Source organism: Myotis brandtii, unplaced genomic scaffold, assembly GCF_000412655.1.
Source record: "Myotis brandtii unplaced genomic scaffold, ASM41265v1 scaffold278, whole genome shotgun sequence".
NCBI classification, from domain to species: Eukaryota; Metazoa; Chordata; class Mammalia; order Chiroptera; family Vespertilionidae; genus Myotis; species Myotis brandtii.
This window is the reverse complement of record NW_005360594.1, coordinates 1,182,247-1,205,861: the sequence shown is the minus strand read 5'-3', so window position 1 is coordinate 1,205,861 and position 23,615 is coordinate 1,182,247. Positions and strand designations below refer to the sequence as shown.

The 23,615-nt window shown below is 44.6% G+C and overlaps 1 protein-coding gene across 2 annotated transcripts in view; it reads left to right on the top strand.

The window, feature by feature from the left end:
• The window catches only part of ZRANB3 (zinc finger, RAN-binding domain containing 3), a 189,728-nt gene extending 166,174 nt beyond the window's left edge, over nt 1-23,554 (top strand). Inside the window, exons 13-20 of one of the 2 annotated variants that reach the window (XM_005868874.2) lie at nt 2,410-2,607; nt 4,474-4,565; nt 7,127-7,228; nt 8,340-8,482; nt 15,979-16,089; nt 17,108-17,510; nt 20,878-21,009; nt 22,868-23,554. In XM_005868874.2, the coding sequence (XP_005868936.1) occupies nt 2,410-2,607; nt 4,474-4,565; nt 7,127-7,228; nt 8,340-8,482; nt 15,979-16,089; nt 17,108-17,510; nt 20,878-21,009; nt 22,868-22,966 (1,280 nt within the window). In that variant the 3' untranslated portion in view covers nt 22,967-23,554. Of the gene's footprint in view, nt 1-2,409; nt 2,608-4,473; nt 4,566-7,126; nt 7,229-8,339; nt 8,483-15,978; nt 16,090-17,107; nt 17,511-20,877; nt 21,915-22,867 lie in introns of those variants that run through there. The other variant, XM_014541779.1, reaches the window with a different exon arrangement.
• Nucleotides 23,555-23,615: the final 61 nt, after the last annotated feature.

Here is a 23,615-nt window from a genome sequence, read left to right as displayed (position 1 = left end):
AATTATTCACTATCATTTATCTTTTTTCTTTTCTGACTCCTACTTTTAAAATCTGTCCCCAATACACAACTATACTTGATTTTCATTATAGCTCCTACAGTTCACTCACACATCCTCTTTCCTTCTTTAGCTCTGCTCTCTACTGACTCCTTTATAAAGTTCTTCCCTCCCTCCTTCCCTTCTTAAAGCTTCCTTTGGGGGGAGGGGGGGCTGTTAACCCCCAGCCCAGGGCTCAGCCCCAACCAGGTGTTCGCTGCCCGCCCCCCTTCCCCGGCCTCCCTGCTGCTGTCCTGCTCCCATTCCCTGCCTGGGATGCCGGGCCCAGCAAAGGTGGCCAAGGCCTGGGCACTGCTGCCACGAAGTAGGAGCGCCTCCACCCAGAAGGCCTCGGACCGTCCTCCACTCTGTCCCAGACCCATGGGCGCCTCCCTGCCAATGGCCGCCACCGCCCTCCTCCTGCATCTGGGTGGGGCTCCCTGCTCCACACCGTCTGCGCCCCGCCCCTTGCCAGGTGCACCTGCTCCTCCTCCTCCTCCCTCACTCCCCAGCGGTCGTCACCCCCTTCCACATGCAGTTTCCTTCCCTTTTTCATTCCTGCATCTCTTTCTTGTTCCCTTTCTGTATTTCTGTTTCTCCTCTCCGCCTGTGTGCATGCAGGACTGCCTTCCTCTCCCTCTCCTTTCTTATCCCCTCCTATCCTATCCTATCCTATCCCAGGCCTTGAAGCTGCCTGAGCAGGGGGCGGGGATGCAGCCTGCTGATCCAGTCATGATGCTGTAACAGACAAATTTGCATATTCCTCTATTATTAGATTAGATGTGTAACACTTCTCTTGTGCTTTGTTCTTAAAATTGATAGTTTACACTTGACATTTTACAGTTATACGCCCAGATTTCTCTCTCACTGGATTCAGATTGGATGTGTCCAGTGGTCTGTAACATCTATCTCCACCTGGACATCTAATGCAAGCTTGTCAAACTCAAAGACTAACATGGGCCAGATAAACAAGGTTTAAGTTTATGCGGGCCGCAAAAAAACAAAGCTTCAATTTTCATAGAAACATAGGTTTATTTCAGTAGATACATATGAATGCAAAGGGCTGAAATAAATGAGTAATTGTTAACATAAAATAATAGAACATTTTAATAAAAATTCATATTTTTTCTTGAACATTAACTTACCAGACACTGAATAACTGCACAAATTAATAAGCATAACGCAAATCGACCTATTTTTCTTGTTCTTCAAAAACAAAATATTTCCTATTGCGCACAACAAACAAGTCAGTCCAAGAGTAATGACATGGCAATTGGCTGCTAAATTATTTGCTGCTAGTATTAGTGGAGAGAAATGGTGTGCCTGTGCATAAGGTGCGTAAGAGAAATGGATGCAACACGATTATAGTAATCAGTCATTAGTGAATGTTGTAGTTCGTTATTAACAATTATATATAACAGGATATTGTAAAAATTAAGTTGTGAAATTTGTATTAAAATATTTCTTACATACCATTATATTGTCTGGGCTGCAAAAATATTCATTGTGGGCAGCATGCAGCCCGAGGGCCGAGAGTTTGACATGCTTGGTCTAATGGGTACCTCAAGCTTAGCATGTCCAAAGTGTAATTGTTGATTCACCACCAATACCCAAATCTTCTCTTCCCCTATCTTCCCTTTATCATGCTAAAAACCTAGGCAACATTCTTGATTCCTTTCTCTCTTCCCACACTTGATCCATCAGATTCTGCTGGTGTGGCCTCTAAAACATATCCTGATTCTGGCCACTTTATCTTATTGCTACCACCCACTGGAATCCACGGTTTTCTCTCTCTCATACCTCAGTGGCCTCTCTACTATTCTCCCTTGTGGCTCTTCTCTGTACAGCAGCCAGCGTGAGCCTTTAAAGACTTAGGCCAATGTCTTCCTTTGCCTAAAACCCTCTAATACCTTCTAGCTACATGTAGAATCTAACCCAAGAATATAGACCCGGGGCCAGGCTTCCTAGACTCAGGGACACTCTCAGCTCAAATGGGGCTCTTCCTAGAGCTTGGCCCTGCTGACCATCCCCTTACTTACCTTCAGATAGAACCCTGTTTTATCTGAAAGGGCCCTATTCACTTGTTTACCTGCTTATCATCTACCTCTGCCACTTAGAATGGAATCTCCAGGGTGGAGGGACGCATCTGTCTTGTCCTTGCTTCCCCTCCAGCACCTAGTGTAGGACTTGGCATTTAGTGTCTTCCAATACATGTTTCCAGAGGATGAGCAAACATTGTTGACTTTGTTTCTTTTTATAAGAACTGCTGTGACTTTTTTAAACTTTCTTTTTCAAACTTGGCTTAGAGTAAATAATGACTTTACCTAATGTATGTATAAATTATTTGTTTGGTTTTTATAATCCTACAAATAGATAGCCTACATTATACCCTGGATAAAAACAAAAATGAGGAAGATGATTCTCAGAAAAACACTTCCAAAAACGTTTGCACTAATTCTGACTGTGAAAAACGAGTGCTTGTACAGACAGAACCGGAACCGTTGGCTGAGAGCAAGGAGGAAATATCGAAAATTGAGAGAGAAGATGGACTCGCGCCCCAGCCAGGTGATGGTAAGTTTGCTCCGATTTCCATTGTCCAAATAATACCCATGTGCTTAGACACATGATGCTGTTAGTAGATTTGTGATCACTACCTGGTTCTGGGTTCCTCGTATTCTTGTTTATATTAAAAATATAAGCCACGCACTTAATCACCAGGTGGCGGGGAGAGCAGAGCTGCTGGCACTCAGACATCACCAGAGAGCAAACGAGCACCTGGCTGCCCTGCTCCAGACCTGCTGCCCGTCTCAGCCCCCGGCTTCACACAGCGACCCAGTTCCCTTCACACAGTGACCCAGTCCCCTTCACACAGCAACCCGGTTCCCTTCACACAGCGACCCAGTTCCCTTCACACAGTGACCCAGTCCCCTTCACACATTGACCCCGGCCCCTTCACACAGCGACCCAGTTCCCTTCACACAGCGACCCCGGCCCCTTCACACAGCGACCCCGGCCCCTTCACACAGCGACCCAGTTCCCTTCACACAGCGACCCAGTCCCCTTCACACAGCGGCCCAGGCCCAGCAACTTGGTGGTGTGGATATTTGGGAGGTTCTTTGGGGCCAAATGGTAAGGTTGACAGATTATTAACAGCCATTAGCAGATAATTAATTCTTTACATATGAATTTCTTTTAAATGCCTACAACTAATTGGCATATTTTAAATTTAGGGTTTGGGGTTTTGTGTGTTTTTGGTAAAGAAAATTTTTCTGAGGAACATAATTTCAAGACTGCATGAATCAAGTGATCACTTTGTTAAGGATGTAAATGTTGAATATCTATGTTGTATGCTGGAGACTAGTATAATGTATATGAACTATAGTTTAACTTTTTATGAAAGACTATATGAATCATGACTGCACTTGGAGCCAACCACATAGTGTTTCAGATTTATTTACTTTTGGGTTGATTCCACTTATTATTTATAGCTGTGATAGTTGGCAAATACTAGTCTATATGTCACGCATCACTATCTTTATGGGCCAGCTGGCAAGAGATTGTGAGTGCTTTGGGGTTATTTTCTTTGTTATTCATTTTGTGACCACAGTAACTCACTGGGCTAAGTCCTCTTGCTAATGGCGTGGCCTTGGCAAGTGAATGTGCCTCAGGTTCCCCCTCTGAATAATGCACTACTTGTTTCTGAGAGGTGTTAATATATGTGTTGAGCCCAGTGCATAGAACATGGTAAGTACTTGGTAAGTGTTAACTCTAATTATTATTTAGGTCAGTGTTGATAACCCTGTCTTTCCTACAGAATATGTTGGTCAGTGGAACTGAGAAAGGAATAAATGAAAAGAGCTTGTGAGGAGAGAAGGTGTCCCCTCGTTTCCCTTTGTGAATGTGAGGCAAAGCTGCAGGGAGTCGGGCACTTACGGGGCCCTCACTGACTGAGAAAGGAATAAATGAAAAGAGCTTGTGAGGAGAGGTGTCCCCTCGTTTCCCTTTGTGAATGTGAGGCGAAGCCGCAGGGAGTCGGGCACTTACGGGGCCCTCACTGGGTGGTACTGTTGCTGCTGATCAAGACGGTGCCCTTTCAGCCTCCACTTAAATCAGCTCTCGCAGAAGTCTAGATGCCAGACTCCTTCCCTCGTGGTGGCAGGAAATGCTCCCTTAGGCCTGACTTGTAACGCTCAGCTCATTCTGAATGTGTTTCTTTCTTCCTGGGTCACTAGTAAAAGTGCAGAGCCCCTGGTGCCGGGGAGGCCATGCTCCAAGCTGCCTCCCTGCGTCCTGTTCAGGCCCAGGCCATGCTCTCCGGCACAGATGTTGATATACTTGGTAAAAGTGGTTTATCAGCCAACCCACAGAAGACTGGAATGAACTATTTTGGATAGAGGGTAGATGGGCCTTCAGGTTCTCTTTCATCTCCTTGTTTAGAACAGTCGAAGCGCGCAGACCCTCAGCCAGTGTACAGCACCCTCATGTTTCGTGCAAGTAGGAACACCGACCGGATCCACCTCTACACCAAGGTAAGCATCATGCCCGTCATGTGGCTTGAATCATGCAAAAGGCTTCCTTTCTCCCTGTTTCAATGAGATATTTAATTATAATAGCAAAGAGATTGGCACCTAGTTCCTTTTCTCCTTAAAGCTAGTCCTCAGATCCCGATGGTAAGTCAGAGAGGCAACCACCATAGTAGGCAGGAGCCCAGACTGCAGCACCAGAGCCTCAGCTCAGATCTGTGACTAGCTCTGGAGTCTTGGACACCTCACTTCATTGCTCCGTGCCTCAGTTTCCTCAGCTGTGATACGTGGAGAGGAGCTGTCCAAGGATCAAAGGAGCTGATTCCTGCAGAGCACTCAGCACAGTGCCCGCCACAGTGCCCTCTCACAAAATGCCAGCTCCTGCCTGACCACTTGTAGCAGCAGCGACAGCAGCGTCTGTACCGAGCCTCCACCTGTCCATCTGTTCACTGGACTCCATGGCGATGTCATGGAAGGTTTGCTCAGGTTCTGGCCAGAGCCTAGGCTGGTGGGGCTCAAACTTTCATCCCGGGACCTCTGTGTACCCCTAAATTCATTGAGGACCCCAAAGAGCTTTTGTTTATGTGGCTTATATCTATTGATACTTACTATATCTAAAATTAAAATGGAAACACCTAAAAATATTCATTTATTGTTTTAAGAGTAGCCATAATATAAATGTACATATTTATATCAGTAGCCTATTTTCATGAAAAACAATTGTGTTTTCCAAAACAAAAATAATATTTAATGAACATTTACATTTGTAGCAATTTTCTCTAAAGTCTTAATAGAAGACAGTGGGATTCCCAGATCTGCATGTGCATGGAAAGCCACTGTACAGTTGTGACAGAATGAGAACGAAAAAGGCAAATCATGTTTTACTGTTTTTACATCAACTCTTTGACATGTGGATCCCCGGGAAGGAGCTGGGGGCCATGTGAGGACCCTTGGCCTGGGTTAACTGGTCTGAATATTTGAGGAAAAATTGCTGACATTATGAATACTTTTGTTTGGATTGCAGTTTCAAATCCTAATCTGTATAAGAAAATGATATTTATAACTTTTTAAACTCATGGGCCATTCTACCGGAAGAATGCCTTTTTAAAGATAACTATGTTGGAGCTGCGCAAACTCAGTGCCATGTTATCTACTACACCAGATATAGATATAGACGGATGGCGCTCCGTGTAATAATTTCCAGTTCTAGCTGAAGATTGGAAGAGCTGGATCGAAGAGCAGGAGGTGGGGAGGGTCGTGAATACAAAATCGCCGAGCAGCCTCCTCATTGGCCCACAACCTCTGTCCTGGGGCCACACTGGGAGAGGGACCCCGGGCAAAGCCAGGCAGTCAGCAGCGCTCCTCTGACAGCCGGACCCCAGGCCTAGACCCGGGAGGAGCGCCACGGATTCTCTGCTCCCCCAGGCAGACCTGAGCCTGAACCACCCTCGCCCCCCGGGAGCGAGCGCCAGGCCACGCTTCTCTGACCATCACATGGGAGCAACAGGGAACTGACCCCAGGTGGGCTTGAGGGTCAAGAAGCCAAAAGTCGGACACCGGGCAGAGCACACACAGGAATTCAGAAGCCCTTAGCTCGTTACTCTGTGTAGTGGACGCTGTGCTTCCTGAATCATCTGATTCGTGGTTCTCCCCTTCGGGTGGAGGCGGGGGAGAAACTGCCAGCTCCTGGCAGAGGCACAGGGGCCGGCTGCCGGGCCAGGTGCAGCTACAGCCTCGCCACCCCTCCTGGCTCGGCCACCAGCCTGGCAGCGTGGCCACCTCCTGTTCTTGACATCTCTCTTAGCAGTTTCCAGTGCATTTGTACGACCACTCTAAATACTTACATGCCCCTTTACCATAAAACATTATTCAGTTATTTCCTACACACGAGACCCGAAGCAGATGGAATGCTAACAGGTCTTTTCACAGCTACAGCAGAGTTGAGATGAGATCTTTCCTTTTGACCTTCGAAGAGCTGAAGTAGAATCTGGATAAAAACCAGCTCGCTGCCTAAAAGGACACCACTTAAAAGGAAGAGCAGTGACAGCCATTTAGCCATTGATGTCATTAACATGTAACTCTAAAGAACTGTCCTTGCAGCCAGAATCCCAAGTCTGATTGAGTTTAGAATAACAATTATGTATCTAAACTTTGAATCCGCATGTAATTTCTTTTTGTGTTTTTTCCCAAAGCAATTGTGGGAGCTGGAGCGCTTTCTTTTAGCCGAGAGAGTTCGAATATGATTCGACTCTTGTTGCTATACTTTCATATGCAGAGATTTTTCTCCCCCTTTATAAAGAAGTACTTCCTGCTCCAGCCTTGTGTTTAGCTGACTACTTCTCTGTGTGGTATTTTCCCTGAGCAGCGAACGAATGCACTGAGGCATTCAGAGAGCCCCAGGGAGCCTTCCTCACTCCTCCTCTCAGCGTCCTTTCTGGGGGGCTGTGTGGGTGGTGGGATCTTGGGAGACTGGGCTATTATGTCATAATACAATTCTTTACTTTTAAAATAATTGCTGGTGGCTACAGACAAAATGGACTGACAATGCCTCCTTAATCTGTAATCAGGATGGGAACCGAATGAACTGCAATTTCATTCCTTTGGATATAAAATTAGACCTTTGGGAAGATTTACCAGCAAGCTTTGAGCTGAAACAAAATCGCTCCCTGGTAAGAACAGTTCTGTGAATTTGTTGTAAATTAAAATCTGAGTAATGTCAATGACCATTTCGAGTTTAATAAAAGCGGAGCACTCGCGGCCTGTCACAGAATTCCCGTCACCGGCCGCGCCTGCAACTTACCCCGCTGCTCTGAATATCTGTGAGCTCGGTTTCCTTGGTGAGTGATCACACCCAGGGTGGCTGCTCCTGCGGATTGAATCATCCTCACATTTAATGCCTCATTCACAGGAGTTTCAGCTGTGATAGTGGTATCTGTCAGATCACACTTTATCTGTGAGGGCTCAGTTCTAACCTGACAGGTTCTGAGAGCGGAGCTGAGACCATGCGGGGTGACTCTAGATTACTTGTGAGAGCACCAGCCTGCAGTGCCCGCCACGCCCCTGCGGCCCGTTTCCCTTCCCTGCAAAGGAGGGTCAGCGTGTGCAGGGCCGACCCAGCAGGCAGTGTACCGCTTTCTACAAGAACAGCGATTACGTTTTGCCCTTTGAGTAGAAATCAAACATTGCCCATAGGGGGCCGCACCTGTCTCAAAAGGAAAGGTAGCACTGACTTACTTTCTTCAGAGTCATCTAATTGTGATTCCCAGATTCCCAGAAGATAGCCAGCTGCATATATTTGACCAATAAGTAAGATGAATGCTACTCTAATTAAAATGCCCAGGTTTATTGATGGCTACCTTCCTGCGATTACTTAAGTCGTGGGGTTCAAAGCGATTCTCAGGTGTTGCCGTGCCTGTCGGTCACGACTGCCACACCTGCTGTCCCCAAGACCACCTTTGCCTCAGTCACGGCTTCCACCCGGGGCCTCTGTCGGCCTCACTGAGCACATGGCTGCAGCTGGTCCCTGGGTGCCAGGGACATGTGCCAGGTGCCCTGAAACGTGCCTGCAGAGTCTCTGGATCAGGAGACGCCTGCAGAACTGGCCGTAGGGGGTTCACGAGAAGGAGATGAACCATCAAACCAAAGAAAACCTTCACTATCCCCCAAGAAGCCTGTTTGGGGTATATAAAACTCAGGTGCCCGACGTTGTAAGTAGCCCCACTTCAAAGGAAGGCGTGCGGTGCGCTGCGTGCACTGTTTTCACCTCTCATCTCCCGGCAGATTTTGCGGTTTGTGCGTGAATGGAGCAGCCTCACAGCCATGAAGCAGAGGGTGGTCAGGAGGAGCGGGCAGCTGTTCTGCAGCCCAGCGCTGGCATTCGAAGAGGCCACAAAGCAACAGACCAAACAAAACAGCACAAAAAGGTATGGGCGGTCCTTCTCTTTCTGTTTTGTATTTTATTACTTGTCATGGTTATTTCTTAGTGGGTGGGGGGGTCGGGGGTTTGAGGCATTTATGTAACCACTAAAGAAATCCAAGATTCGGTTGTCCGTTCTTCTCAACATCAGTCGCACTCACCCAGCCCGGGACCCTGGCTCACAGGAAGACATTTCCCTGTGAGGACAGCAGGACATGCCTCTGAGCCCGTCTGCCCTGCATCCCGGCCGAGGGTCGGGGGGGCTGCACAGGGGGGCTGGTCCTGGTGGCCGCACCACCACCCAGGTGGTGGAGGTAACGGTTACGCCTGTGGTTGGAAACGAAATGAAAGGAGAGGTTGGGCGTCTCGTGTTTGCAGCTGTTTGCCTCTGTCATCACAGATGATAATCTCTGTACCTGTCCTTTCCTTTCTTGGCATCATAATCATCTCTGCCTCAGTTAGGTCTCACGTCCCCTTGTGTGATCCCGCTCTCTGTAGATTCTTCCTTAGCACGAAGCAGGTCCCGGGAAGGGCAGGCGGCTGTGCGCTGCCCTCTCTTCTCTGAAGGGGTCGAAAAGCACCAGCGGCCACATGGCAGGAAAACCCTGTGGCCCTCCTGTCTCCATATACCTGTAGCCCCCTTCACCCCCATGCCATGGTTTTGTGATCTCCGGCCTTTCCTGTGCACACAGGTGAAAAAAATTCACCAGTGGTTTAGGAGAGGATGTGGTTGATTAAATAAATGATATCCCCACACAGTGAAAAGTCTCTTCAGCTGTTTCAGAATATGGCAGGTGGTATATTCATATGGGAGAACAATGAGTGACACTTGTGATAATTCATTAAGGGTAAAAATAGTATGTAAAAAGGATAGAGACACAAATATATTTAATTGCTGTTATTGACGTAGAAAGTGCCTGGAAGGATACCTCAGAAAATCTCCCCAGAGCTCTCTCTAGGACAGTGGTTCCAGCTGGGCCAGTTTTACCCCCAGGGTGACAACTTTTAGTTTGTCAAAATCAGGGGACACAGCAGGGAAACACCTAGCGGCCAGAGGCCTGGGGTATTGATAACAGTCCTGCAGTGAGCAGCACTGCACTCCCCAGCAAAGAGTTTTCTGTTTCAGAGTGTCAGGAGTGCCACCATTGAGCAATCTTGCTGTAGACCACAGATTAGGGGACTTGTGGAGATGGTAGGAACTTTGTACTTTACTCCAGGATCACAAACTAGTGATGAAAACAAAACAGGAATCGTAAATGAACAAATGAGGTCAGGTATAAAACTAGAAAAAGATGGGGAGGAGATGCAACTATGGCAAATTGTAAAGTGCACAGTCTGCCTCAGTTAGGTCTCACGTCCCCTTGTGTGATCCCGCTCTCTGTAGATTCTTCCTCAGCACGAAGCAGGTCCCGGGAAGGGCAGGCAGCTGTGCGCTGCCCTCTCTTCTCTGAAGGGATCGCAAAGCACCAGCGGCCACATGGCAGGAAAACCCCCTGGTCCTCCTGTCTCCATACACCTGTAGCCCCCTTCACCCCCACATGCCATCGTTTTGTGATCTCCGGCCTTTCCTGTGCACACAGGTGAAAAAAATTCACCAGTGGTTTAGGAGAGGATGTGGTTGATTAAATAAATGATATCCCCACACAGTGAAAAGTCTCTTCAGCTGTTTCAGAATATGGCAGGTGGTATATTCATGTGGGAGAATAAGGAATGACACTTGTGATAATTCATTAAGGGTAAAAATAAGTATATAAAAAGGATGGGGACACAAATATATGTAATTGCTGTTATTGATGTAGAAAGTGTCTGGAAGGATACCACAGAAAATCTCCCCAGAGCTCTCTCTAGGACAGTGGTTCCAGCTGGGCCAGTTTTACCCCCAGGGTGACAACTTTTAGTTTGTCAAAATCAGGGGACACAGCAGGGAAACACCTAGCGGCCAGAGGCCTGGGGTATTGATAACAGTCCTGCAGTGAGCAGCACTGCACTCCCCAGCAAAGAGTTTTCTGTTTCAGAGTGTCAGGAGTGCCACCATTGAGCAATCTTGCTGTAGACCACAGATTAGGGGACTTGTGGAGATGGTAGGAACTTTGTACTTTACTCCAGGATCACAAACTAGTGACGAAAACAAAGCAGGAATCGTAAATGAACAAATGAGGTCAGGTGTAAAACTAGAAAAAGATGGGGCAGGAGATGGAACTATGGCAAATTGTAAAGTGCACAACCCATCTAACATCATTTAAATTCAGATTTAAAAATAAACTACTGCATGACTCTGCTGAGTTGGTTTATTTATGAGCTGCCAGTTTTGGATTCTTGCTTAATGTCTTCTGTACTGAATTTTTCTCAGGAGCATATATTACTTTATATAAAAAATACATTTAAAATATGTGTGTGTTTATACATACACCTACACATACTTATATGCACACACATATAACAAAAAGCATGATGCCTATTTTATTGTTCTCAATACTTCTTCTAGTCCTCTCTATTTTCTCATTTTTATAACCACAGTCAGAGTTAACCACAGCCATTTCTAGTTTCTTCTCCATCAGACATGGATGACCACTTAAAGAACCTCTTGAGAAAGATGACTGGTCAGGCTAAAAGCCAAGTCTGATAAAATTGATACAAACCAAAGTAACTTATTAAATTACTAGAGGCCCGGCGCATGAAAGTCATGCACAGGTACAGTCCCTAGGCCTGGCCTGCGATCAGGGCCATCTTCCCAGGCTGCCGGCAGCCGGCTCCACCCCCTGTCGCCACCCACCCCTGGTTCCCCATTCTCCATCGGGTGATTGGAGCCTGCCGGGCAGGGGAAGAGACCGAGAGATTGGCCCCGATCCAGGGATTGGGGCCTTTGGGCTGGTGGCAGCTCCTGTGTTGAGTGTCTGCCCCCTGGTGATCAGTGCGGGGCATAGCAACCAGTTGTTCTGCCATTTGGTCAATTTGCATATTACCTTTTTATTATATAGGATGTGCAGTGATATCTTATAGATACCACATGTGTTAACAAGCAGCAAAGTAAGTCTGTTGGACTTGTGTTTTTAAGAGCTCACTCTGGCAGCAGTTGGAAGGTTAGATTGAAAGGGTGATACTCGAGTTGCAGAGATGAGTTGAGTTAGTTTTCTGTTGCTATCATGACAAATTATCAGAAACTCATTGGCTTAAAGCAACAGTGGTTTATCATCCTGGGGTTTTATAAGTCGAAGCCTGAGTTTCTCTGCTGGTTTCTCTGCTCTGCATTTTATAAAGCTGAGAACAAAATGTGGGCCAGCTGGGCTCTACTGATAGTCTGGGAAGGATCCATTGCTCATTCAGGTGGTTGACAGCATTCAGTTCCTTGTGGTTGTAGGACTTAGGTTTCCTTGCTGGCTCTCAGCTGGGGGTTGCTCTTAGCTTCTAGAGCAGTGGTTCTCAACCTTCTGGCCCTTTAAATACAGTTCCTCATGTTGTGACCCAACCATAAAATTATTTTCTTTGCTACTTCATAACTGTAATGTTGCTACTGTTATGAATCGTAATGTAAATATCTGATATGCAGGATGGTCTTAGGCAACCCCTGTGAAAGGGTCGTGACCCACAGGTTGAGAACCGCTGTTAGAGGCTTCTTCCTAGTTCTAGCACAAGGATCCCTACATCTCAGCTGCCAGCAAAGTTGTGTGAACTCCTTGTGCTTGGAATTGTTTACTATCTTAAGGTCAGCTGATTAGTAAATTTAATTTCATCTGCAAAGTCCTTTTACAGCATTACCTAGATCCATGGTCGGCAAACTGCGGCTCTCGAGCCACATGTGGCTCTTTGGACCCTCGAGTGTGGCTCTTCCTAAGCCTTAGGAGTACCCTAATTAAGTTAATAACAATGTACCTACCTATATAGTTTAAGTTTAAAAAATTTGGCTCTCAAAAGAAATTTCAATCGTTGTACTGTTGATATTTGGCTCTGTTGACTAATGAGTTTGCCGACCACTGACCTAGATGAGTTATTGATTGGATACTGGAGACAGGAATCCTAGGGAGATGTCTTTAAAATTCTGCCTACCACACAAATTAAAAGACTATTGTAGTAGACCTGGAAAGAACAAAAGATGAGGGCTTTTTATGAAGTCATTAGCAATGGGAATGGAGAAAATGAAGAGCGGTGCTAAGGAGGTAGTTCTGAAGACCTTGGTCATTGATTAGAGAGGGAGGGCTCCAGGGAAACTGACTTAGCAGAGCATGACAATGAAACTGCGTCCCCATAGAGGGCGGTACCTTGAGGAAGCATGCCGACTCTCACTGTGGAACCCCACTAAGTCTCAGTAAAGTGGAGTAACCACGTCTCTCTGGAAGCAGGTGTGAAGGGCAGGGCTGCGCAGCAGTGCTGAGTGGAAGTCTGTGTGAGGAGGGTTAGACACTGGGTGCCTCCCCCACTGTCCTCCCAGTTTACTTTCTAGAGAAGTGGAACCAAGGTTGGCACCAGGCTCAGTGTGTTTCCATATTCTTCACCAACTTCCAGATGACCAGCGGCCACATTTCATTCCCTAGGCAGAAGATTCATCTCTGAAAAAAATGGAATGGCCTTAGAATAAAGACAAATAGGTACTGCTTTTTTGGAGTTCCCCCCAAAACAATGGCTAAATCCCCAATTAGATTACCCTCCAGAGCTGTCCACCAGTTTTCAGGCTCATCCCAGCTCAGGGCCTGCAGTCAGCTTTTGAGCAGCTCACTCTTCAGTGTGAATAGAAGCCAAGGCCACCAGCCATTGGTTCAGTTCCTAAGTGAGTTCCCATTCGGCAGAGGCAGGCCTGGTCCAGTGGAACCCTGTTGAGTTTAGGATGCCAACAAGTTATCCTCCAGCCACAGCTGATCTCCAAAGCAGGTGGGCAACCTGGAGCCAGCAGGGTTTTCATTGGGGTGGACCACTTTCCACACACACTCACTCCTCTCTTCTTACAAAACTTGCCATCCTCTGTCGCAGCCCCATCCAGGAAGTAGGTAGCAGACAACATTCTTCCTTCCCTATTTGTCAAAAGTGGGAATTACATAATCCTTTTGAGAGTTGATATACTTACATGAACTTCATAGCAAACTCAGTGGAAAATTAAATATTGGTAACTCACAGCTATGTTTGAAAAGTTACCCCCCTGCCCCCTCCATTTGGAATTGATTGATCTGTTCCTATGGTTTCCAAAAATCTGTGCTAAAAACTCTTGTAGGAAAGGTTATTTTTAGTTCTTAAATCTCTGAATAGATTTCGCAGCATCTTTTAAAGTTACTGAATTAGGTTTCTAAGCCTTTAAACATTGAATAATACCTAAGGCAAGACTTAATATCCCCTCGCCCCTCAAAGCTATGAAGCTTTTTAGTTCATTTAGAATCCACTGAAATACTTTCGTGAAGTGTTTTTGTCAAGGGAATAAAATGGTTGAAGAAATGGGGGCGGTGGGAGGAGTTTACAAACTAAAATTAGAGAATTTTAAAGGAATTCACTATAATTCTTTATTGCTTTAAGAAAGACACACAGTAGAAATGCAAATGTATGAAAAGATAATCACCCTTACTCTTAACAGGAGAAATGCAAACTTAAAGCTATAATGAGATACCTATCACCATTAACAGAGAACTTTTATTTTTAAAAATATTTTTATTGATTTTGAGAGAGAGAGAGAGAGAGAGAGAAACATCGATGTGAGAGTGAAACATCTATCGACTGCCTCCTGCACTCCCCCTACTGGGGACTGGGGATTGAGCCTGCAACCCAGGCAAGTGTCCTGACCTGGAATCAAACCAGCAACCTTTTGGTGCAAGAAGTTTTCAAATGACACACCTGGTGCTAGTGGAAGTGTGAGGAAGCAGGCACTCTCATTCATTGCGGGTGGGTCTGTATTTGGAACAAACTCAAATGAGAGCAATGTGTCGGAAGCTACCCAAATTTAAAGCGCCAAGACTTTGACCTGGCAATTCTACTTCTGGGAATTTATTTTATATCTATTTCATGTGTAGAAAATATCATGTACAGTGATATTTATGACAGTGTTGTTTGTGACAGCAGAGGCTGGGACAACCGAAATGCCCATTAATCAGAGGCTGGTTAGATACATGGTTTGTCCAAATAATGGAATATTGCAGCCATTTAAAACAGAGGGCAACTCTGTGTGTGCCGAGGAGAGATCCTGAGATGTATGGTTAGGTAAACAGAGCAAGGTGACGACGACTATGTATGTGATGCTACCATTTGTTTTGAAAGGGAACGGGTGTAATGGGGAGTGTCTGCTAGTGAGTTCAGGTTTCTTTTTGAGATGATAACAATGTTCTGGAACCAGGTAGTGGTGATGGTCGTACATCTGGTGACTATACCAAAATGCACTGGATTGTAAAATTTAAAATGTTAAATTTAGTGCTATGAGTTATGTGTCTGTAAAAATACTGAGATAAGTAAATAAAATGTATAACCTATATACAGAAAAAAAAAACTATTTCTAAAAGGATTTGTTAAAAACTAGCAGCAGAGATAGCTTTGGGGGAGGTGAAAAGGATGGGAAATACACTATTGCCTGTCGTTTGAATTTTGAAATATGTGCAGTATGTATCACCTAATTGAAAAGTAATAAAATACTTTATAAGAAGAAGGAAATCTATTAATTATTAAATCTACTTTAACAACATAAAAGCACATTTCTAAAATTTACCTACAATTGCAGAACTATTCCATTGTGATTTAAGTTTGATTTTGTCAAGCTCCCAAATGAAGTACTCAACAAATGAAGAAATTTATGTTTGAACTGATTTAAAAAAAAAACACCTATAATAGGTGTTAACTACCAGAGAAACTGGGCCATGCTAATTAGAAGGACTTAATTGGGTAATTGCATTTCGCCTACTTACATTCCCCCATCACCTTTAATTGGGATAACTTTCCTCCTCATTTCCAGCCCCTACACCGTTGTGTGGGATTGATGGTGCCGTGAATCCCACAGCAAGAGTGGCTTCACTTCGGTGGCAGTTCTGTAAACCCAGATGGGCTGATAATAATGGGAACCACCTTGAGATTAGGGCAGATGTGATTGAACCTGTTTAACTAAAAAGAGAACCACTTTACCTGAAATGCTGATCATTACAACTGATCAAGGTGATTTGTGGAACCATGAAGAGGAGGCCAGGAGAGGGGAACCGCTGTTAGAGATTTCCTGCACTCTACCTAAGGCTGTCAGTGTGCATGCGCTCCATCATTTCTCATCCCCACGCCCACTCCTTTTTCCCTCTAAGGAAAATGGGTCCGTAGAACACCGAATGGCTTTTGAATTTCTTTGAAAAATAAATCTAATGTGGAAGAAAGAAATGTGTTTCCCACACGTGGTGACCAATATAAAGGGAGAAAATGTCATCCCCTAACTTTGGCATCACACAACCAATAGACTTGGGTCTCGCTTTTTCTCTCCTATTGCCTTTGCAAGGAGCGATGTGAACAGGAAATGTCTTATCAGGGAGAGAACATCTACCTAACAGGTCATTGTTTTAGGTACATAACTAAAGAAGATGTTGCTGCAGCCTCGATGGACAAAGTGAAGAATGCGGGGGGCCATGTCCGTCTGATCACCAAGGAGGCTGGGCCGCAGGACACTTCTACAAAGTAAGGCCTGTTTACTAGTCGGGCACAGCAGCACTGAGACCACTGCTTCCCATTTTTGCATTCATTTTTGTAATTGTGCTTTTCCCTTGTGTGGCCACCTTACAGGTTCCAAAGAGCTTTCACAATACAGTAATTCTTCAGTTCTCATAGCAACCCTGTGAGGCACATGATGGCCTCATCTTGGTAATTAGAGACAAGAAGGTTATTTTGAGGACCCTGAGACCAGGTAGACCAAGTGACTTGTCCAGGCCACTAAGATGCTAGGAGCGAGGTCAAATTGGCCTCTGCCCCCTAATACTGAGCTCTTTCTTTCCTAAGAAGTTTTCTTCTAACGCTTCTAATAAGCAGCGTAGAACATTGGCAAACAGCGGTTGTAATTCCCACATAGGCCTTTTCAACACAATTGTGTAACGCACCTTTTTCTTTTATCTTAACAAATTGAGCACAGGTCCTACCATGTTTCATTTCTAATTTTATTTCAGTCAGACTCTGAGTTTACCTGTAGGAGGCATATGCTTAGCAAGTCTTCGGTTCTAACCCTATGGACACTGTTAGCTACTTGGCTCGGTCACTTTATGGATGTGACTGTTTCCCGTGGGCCAGCGGAGTCGGAGGACAGGTCCATGGGAGCCTTGGGAAGGGGCTGTGTCTCAGGGAGGTGTGCACCGTTTGGAGAGCTTTAGCTGGGATTTCACAGTAACCAGTCCTGTCCCAACCTGAAGAGCATTTCTAACTTCTCCAGATGTTTCCAAGTCTGATTGTTTAACTTGATGATATCTAAATTCCCAAGAGATGTGGCACATTTGTATTCAAATTAACTTTTTTAAACACACCATTCTTTCCTGTATTTGTCATCGAGTTGAGAGTGCTGACTGTAGTGTTTCATTTCCACATAGAATCACAGAATCTGCGGGTTCTATGTTTACTGTTTATCAGCATAGAAATCCTGAAGACCATTATGTGAAGTTAGGCTTATTTAGACTAGTGTATTAATTAGCTATGTTCTGTTCAATTCTAGGGAGTGTCTTGAAGATGGAGCCTCTGTCCCATCTCTGACTCCCTGCCTAGCGCAAGCTGGTCTCACTGTGAAGCCTCCTGCGTCCAAAGGCTACCTGCAAGCTGTGGATAATGAAGGAAATCCACTTTGCCTCCGCTGTCAGCAGCCCACGGGCCAAACTAAGCAAGAGTGCAAAGCAAACGCTTGGGACTCACGGTTTTGCTCTCAGAACTGTCAGGAGGAGTTTTGGATTCGTTCTAATAACAGTTACCTGCGAGCCAAAGTATTTGAAATTGAACATGGTGTGTGTCAGCTGTGTAATCTGAACGCACAAGAGCTCTTTTTACGTCTGAGAGACGCTCCTAAAAGTCAGCGGAAGAGTCTTCTGGATGTTACCTGGACCTCAAAGCTCCCTCTAGATCAGGTAAGTTATAATTGTGTGGCAGACAGAAGGCAGCAGCGTACTGAGATTCTGCCTCGCTCTCCTTTTAACTTTTTATATGGGAAATCTTAAATACACACACAAAAGTAGAGAGAATGATGAACCCATAACCCATCACCCAACTTTAACAGTTATCGACATTTTTGCCTTAATTTTCATCTGTCCCTTACCTCAATTCTTTTTTTCTCCTGGAATTATTTTAAAGCAAATTCCAGACAACACTTCATTTCATCCTTAAATATTTTCGTTATGTATCCCTCATAGATAAAGACTTCCTTCTTTCCCATCCTCTTTCCCTCCCTCTTTTTTTTCTGTCTGTCTTAGAAATTTAATGCCATACCCCCAATAGCCATTATCACACCCAAAACAATGGTAATTTCTTGATTATAATAAGTCTGTGTTTGGTTTCCCACCTAGATTGTCTCAAAAATATCTTTTCAGACAATCTGAAAATGCCTTGTTCAGATTAGATCAAAGTATGGCCCTTTGAAGTATGACACATGGCATTTAGTCATGCCTCTTATGGTCTCTTTACTCTGTATTGCCCCATTCTTTTTTTTACACCATAGATTGCTGAGGACACTGGATCATTTGCCTATAGGATTTCCCACATTCTGGATGTGCCTCCCTGTATTCTCATGGTATTATCTGACATGGTTCTCTACTCCCCTGATTTCCAGAATAATGGTTATAAGATATAGAGGCTTAATTAGATTCTTGTTAAATTATTTGGGGAAGAGATCTTAACAGATGATACATTGCATCAAGAAACACCTATGAGGACCCTCGCCGGTTTGGCTCAGTGGATAGAGTGTCAGCCCATAGACCGAAGGATCCCAGGTCCGATTCCAAAAAAAAAAGAAGCACCTATGGGGAAACCTCATACTGTTTTCCATAGTGGCTGTGCCAATTTACACCCCCACCAGCAGTGTACAAGGTGTCCTTTTTCTCCACATCCCCAACAAATTAAAAAAACACAAACACACAACAACTATGGTCCAGTTGCTCTACTTTTCATGATGTTAATATTGAATGACGAAGGGCAAACAGATAAAATGCAGTTCATTGCAATGAGAAAGAAACATATTCATCTGTTGTAAAATCAGATTTTAGCAGAGCAATTTATGACAAAATATTATCTTTAGACTCATCAATATTCGCTTTGATTCCCAAAACTCAATTGGATTTCTAATGTTGTGATTTAATCAGTTCTAAACTTCAAACTAAAGCAAAATGTATAATTTTATAGTGAGCTGAGTTTTTTTGTTGTTAATCCTCAACTGAGGATTATCTTTTTCATTAATTTTTAGAGAGAGTGAAAAGGAGGGAGAGAGAGAGAGAGAGAGAGAGAGAGAGAGAGAGACAACCATCGATGTGAAAGACAGACATCTATTGGTTGCCTCCTGCACGTGCCCTTCAGGGCCAGGGATTGAACCTGCAACTCAATTACGTGCCCTTGACTGGGAATTGAATCCATAACCCTTCAGTGTACAGGCCGATGCTCTGATCACTGACTGAGCTACCCCAGCCAGGGCAGTGAGCTTAATTTTTTAAAAAATCACTCCTGAGCCACTCTCTGCCCACTAAAATATTGTCAAATCATATATTTTTATTTGCCTATTATTGCTGAATTATGACAATTCATTAATAAGCATTTCTGCAAAGATGAATTCGTATAACTTTGAGAACTAGGGAGATACACTATTTTTTAAATGGTGTCCTGAGTTCCTGAAATATCCTTTGGTCAACTGGTGAGGGACATATTGCACCCATCCCAGGGTGTCACCCGGACTCATTACTGTCTGCTGTCTCAGTGAGGAGGCTGCCAGGAGACACACGTGGCAGGACTGGAGGACATCCTGGAAGCAGCCTGTCCAGGAAGTAGCGCAGTGACACCCAAAACAAAAGTGCTCAGAGGACAGGGAGCACCACAGGCTCAGTTCTGGGAGGACCACTCAGAGAGGGGGTGACTCTTTCGACAGGTGAATTTAGGATGTTGAAGATGTCCCCACGTGATTTGCAAATTATTAGGGAGAATAAACACCTTCTAGACCAGTGGTTCTCAACCTTCTGGCCCTTTAAATACAGTTCCTCATGTTGTGACCCAACCATAAAATTATTTTCGTTGCTACTTCATAACTGTAATGTTGCTACTGTTATGAATCGTAATGTAAATATCTGATATGCAGGATGGTCTTAGGCGACCCCTGTGAAAGGGTCGTTCGACCGCCAAAGGAGTCGCGACCCCCAGGTTGAGAACCGCTGTAATCTAGACCATAGAGTCTGTCAGAGTAGAGACTGTTCAGAGCAAAAGAATTGGTTACAAAAGGCAGAACCAAAATGGATCTTTTTCCTAAGAATGCGCCATTTGCTCGATGCATCAGACTTCTATTCGTAGTTGCTTCCCACAGTGCCAGCCACAGCCGGACAAGGCTTGCCGCTCCAACTCGCTGCCACTTGGGGCTCCTCTCAGGCTGGGCACTGCTGACGGGTCCCTGTGCCCACACGGGTCTGCAGCTTTTCTTAAAAGTGCTTTAGAACTGCAACACAGGTTCCCATGGCTGGCAGCAGGAAGTTGATTACAACTTCTTCCTTGTTCAAGACCGAGAAAATAAAACGCCCTTCACACTGATCTTTGTGATATTTAAACAACTGCACAGCTATGCGGTGAGCTGGTTTTACTACCTTAGGTAAAATGTTAAAATACATCCCGTTTGAATGTAGGTCATCCTTGTTTAAATATTAAGTGTGTGTATGTGGACTGGCCTAAATCATCCCTGCTTTAAGTGGACATCTTTGTTTATTCAAAATATGCAACTTATAGAGGTTGTTCTAGAAATATTTCAGTCCATGTAAACTGGCAGACTCCCAGGTGACTAGCATAGAAGTTCCAGGTTATAGCTATTAATATTAAACTGTCATTGGTATAGTAATAAATGCATTTAGGTCAACAATTAAAGATTTTTTAAGTCAGTAGTAATATTCAGAAGTTCTAAGTTCTTAATCTGTTCTTATTCTTTTCTGTTTTGTTTTAGTGACTGTGTAAACTAGCTCAAAAGTGCAAAAACAACTAATTTTTCCCAGTCTGTCAGGAGTCTTGGTATTTTCTACTTGCTTATACTTTTTTCTCAAAATGGTTTAGGTAAGGAAAATAGAACTTTTTCAGAAACATTTTATTGTTTTCAAATTGCTAACCTAGAGGCTTTTTCCTATTCACAAAAAAAGGCTATAAAGAGCCATCCTAATGTATTTTTCCCTGATTCTGCTGTGTAAACATGATCGCACAATGCAAAACCCACAGTTCCCGCAGTGTGTGTACAAAAGTGCTGATCCTGGGCTCTGGTTGCAGCTTAACGAAATGGTCAGAGCCCCCGGGGAAGGGCACTTCTGGCAGGTGGACCACATCCGGCCGGTGTTCGGAGGAGGAGGACAGTGCTCCCTGGACAACCTGCAGACTCTCTGCACAGTCTGTCACCGAGAGGTCAGTGCCCCTCCGCTCGTCCCACTCCGTCCCGGGCCTCGTGACATCGTGCATGCCGGCAGGGAGAGGACTGGGGAATCTACGTCCTGGGCTGGGATCCAAGGCACATTTTATTTCTTTCATCGCCTAACACTGTGTTTCCTCTCGAGGCCTCGGTCTCAGTCACAGATGGGAGAGAAGCTGCTTGCCTTCTGATTCATCCCAGGACCCGGAAATTTCCCCACTGCCTAGCAGAAAAGAAATACAGTGTAGTTTGCATGGTCTTGAAGAGACCCAGACCTTCCAGCTAGACATTTAGTGAATTGGGGCAGTGACATGTTTGCATGTGCGGCTAAGGATGTCCCGAAATGTCTAAGAACGTTAATAAACTATCTCTAGGACCAACTCAGTTCAACATGCAAACATTGCACTCTTGGCCAAAGTATAAAACCTGTTAACCTCGGCACATCTTTGAGCAATGAATGACTTGTTGCTTAAAACGAGCGGGGGAAAATGACACAGTATTTGTTTATCAACTAGGATGAATTTTTAACGGGCAGTCAGCAAAAGGAAGTCAGGCCTACCTGTTGAGATAATCTTCGAAAGAAACACTTACTCAATACGCAACTTTGCATCTGACTTATTTTTCCCCTTTGGCAGATTTAAGCATTTTCCCACATTCCCATGATAAGCATTCATAATGTTATTGTCTAAAGTGGCTGCACATGATTCTGTTGAATAGACCTCTACTGTAGTGTATTTAGCCCTTCCTATGCGAATGCACATTGAAGTTACTTACATTCTTTTTTGTTCTTATACATATTGTTGCCACACACTTTTTTTTTGTTTAATGTTTTGAGGTCATTCCTTAAGCAGGATTCTCAGATCTAAAATATCACTGAGTCACGTGTATTTTTGAGGCTGATGTTTTTATCTCCAAGTTGTTTTCCCCCAGCCCATCAGGGAAGAGAGTGCCCATCTGACTGCATGGGTTGTGCCCGTGTGGTGGGGGAAGTGGCCTGCCCAAGTTTGTTTACTAAAGACCCTGATGGTTTTTAAATGCTAATCAATTGTATTTACAGTTTTGAGATCTGTTCCGATCCTTTGACAATGTTCATATTATGTGAGCATTTTCTTAGCCTTTTAATATTTTAGATTCCTCTCTTCACAAACATAACTTTTACACAAATGGGGATTGTTCCGTTTGTTCTTCATTTGAACCCTCTCTGCTTTCCTCACCCTTCCACCTGGGTCACTTCACTCGTGCATGGACTCCAGTCTGGGGGAAAAGTCGTCCGATTTCTCCGCTGTGCAGATTAGTGGCATATTTAAGACTAATAAGAGAATTAAGATATAGCAAAATGCTGCCCCTTCTGTGGTCGCTTTTTCAGGTTCTCGTGAAAAGTCCTATTTGCAGGACTGGCAGAAGAATCCATTTCCTGCCTATCCCATTTTGTTTTCCGTGTTGGTTTGGCTGCTGGGTTGGGAATTCCAGAGAAGAGGAAAGGGCAGGCCTTGTGCACACTGCACTCTGGGAAATCCCAAGATGGCCTAACACTCCCACTTGGACGAGGGGAATCATGGCCTCCTCCCCGAGACCCCAAGGGAGGGATGCACGGACCTCCCTGGGCAGCATCCCCCCAAACTCTGTGTTTTCTCCTCAGCTCCTGGTCCTAAGTGAACCCGGGACCTCGGCACTCAGCAGAGCTGCTGGGTTCGCTGCTTGTGGTTTGGTGATGCCCCTAATGGCAAAGCACTGGGAGTGGGTGTGGCAGTCATGTAGCTATTTCCCGACTAACAGAATACAGAGAGTGTTTGAGTTTCTGTAGCCAGTACTTTTCTCCCCGCATGTGAACACATTCATGTTTTTAACTTTTAGAGAACTGCCAGGCAAGCCAAGGAAAGAAGCCAGGTGAGGAGACAGTCTCTGGCGGCAAAGCATGGATCCGACATCACGCGGTTCTTGGTGAAGAAATGAAGTTTAACAAACTTTGAATGGATGACAGATGACTTACCTGTGGAGGAATTTAACTCATTTTTCTCATGTTTGTCTAATATTTTTAAGAGTGAAATTTTTAAGAAAGTCAAGACTTCAACTTCCCTTTTCATATTAAATGCTTTTAGCGTTCAATACCTTTTTAAAGTACCTAACAGAAATCCTGAGGTGCAGTACTGTTTCTGTGACCTTGATTTCATGCAGACTCTCAATTGTGTTTCCGTAAGGTTTTGGTAAGCTTTCATTTCCTACTACCACCTTAATCATGGTGTTATGCATGGGTTGTACTTAAAAAATATATTCTCAATGACTTGCAAAATGCTGCTGGATTGGGATTGTTTCAGGACTGCTGAGCGTATAGAATGGGGCATGGCAAGACCATAAGGGAAGTTTTGGGAGCAAATCCTCATTATTCAGGAATCCTGGGCAAAGCGTGACCAGCCTGCTTAGTATGCAAGAGAGACTCGTGTTCACTAAATCCTCCAAAATGGGCTTGGGGTACACATTTTGCATGTTTTCTCTTTTATTTCTTAGCCAGTTGTCTTTATTAAAGTGATGCTTTTAAAAAAAACCCAACTAATTGGACCTATAGTGTTTGTGGACAAATCAGGGGTTCTGGGTAAAGTAATTG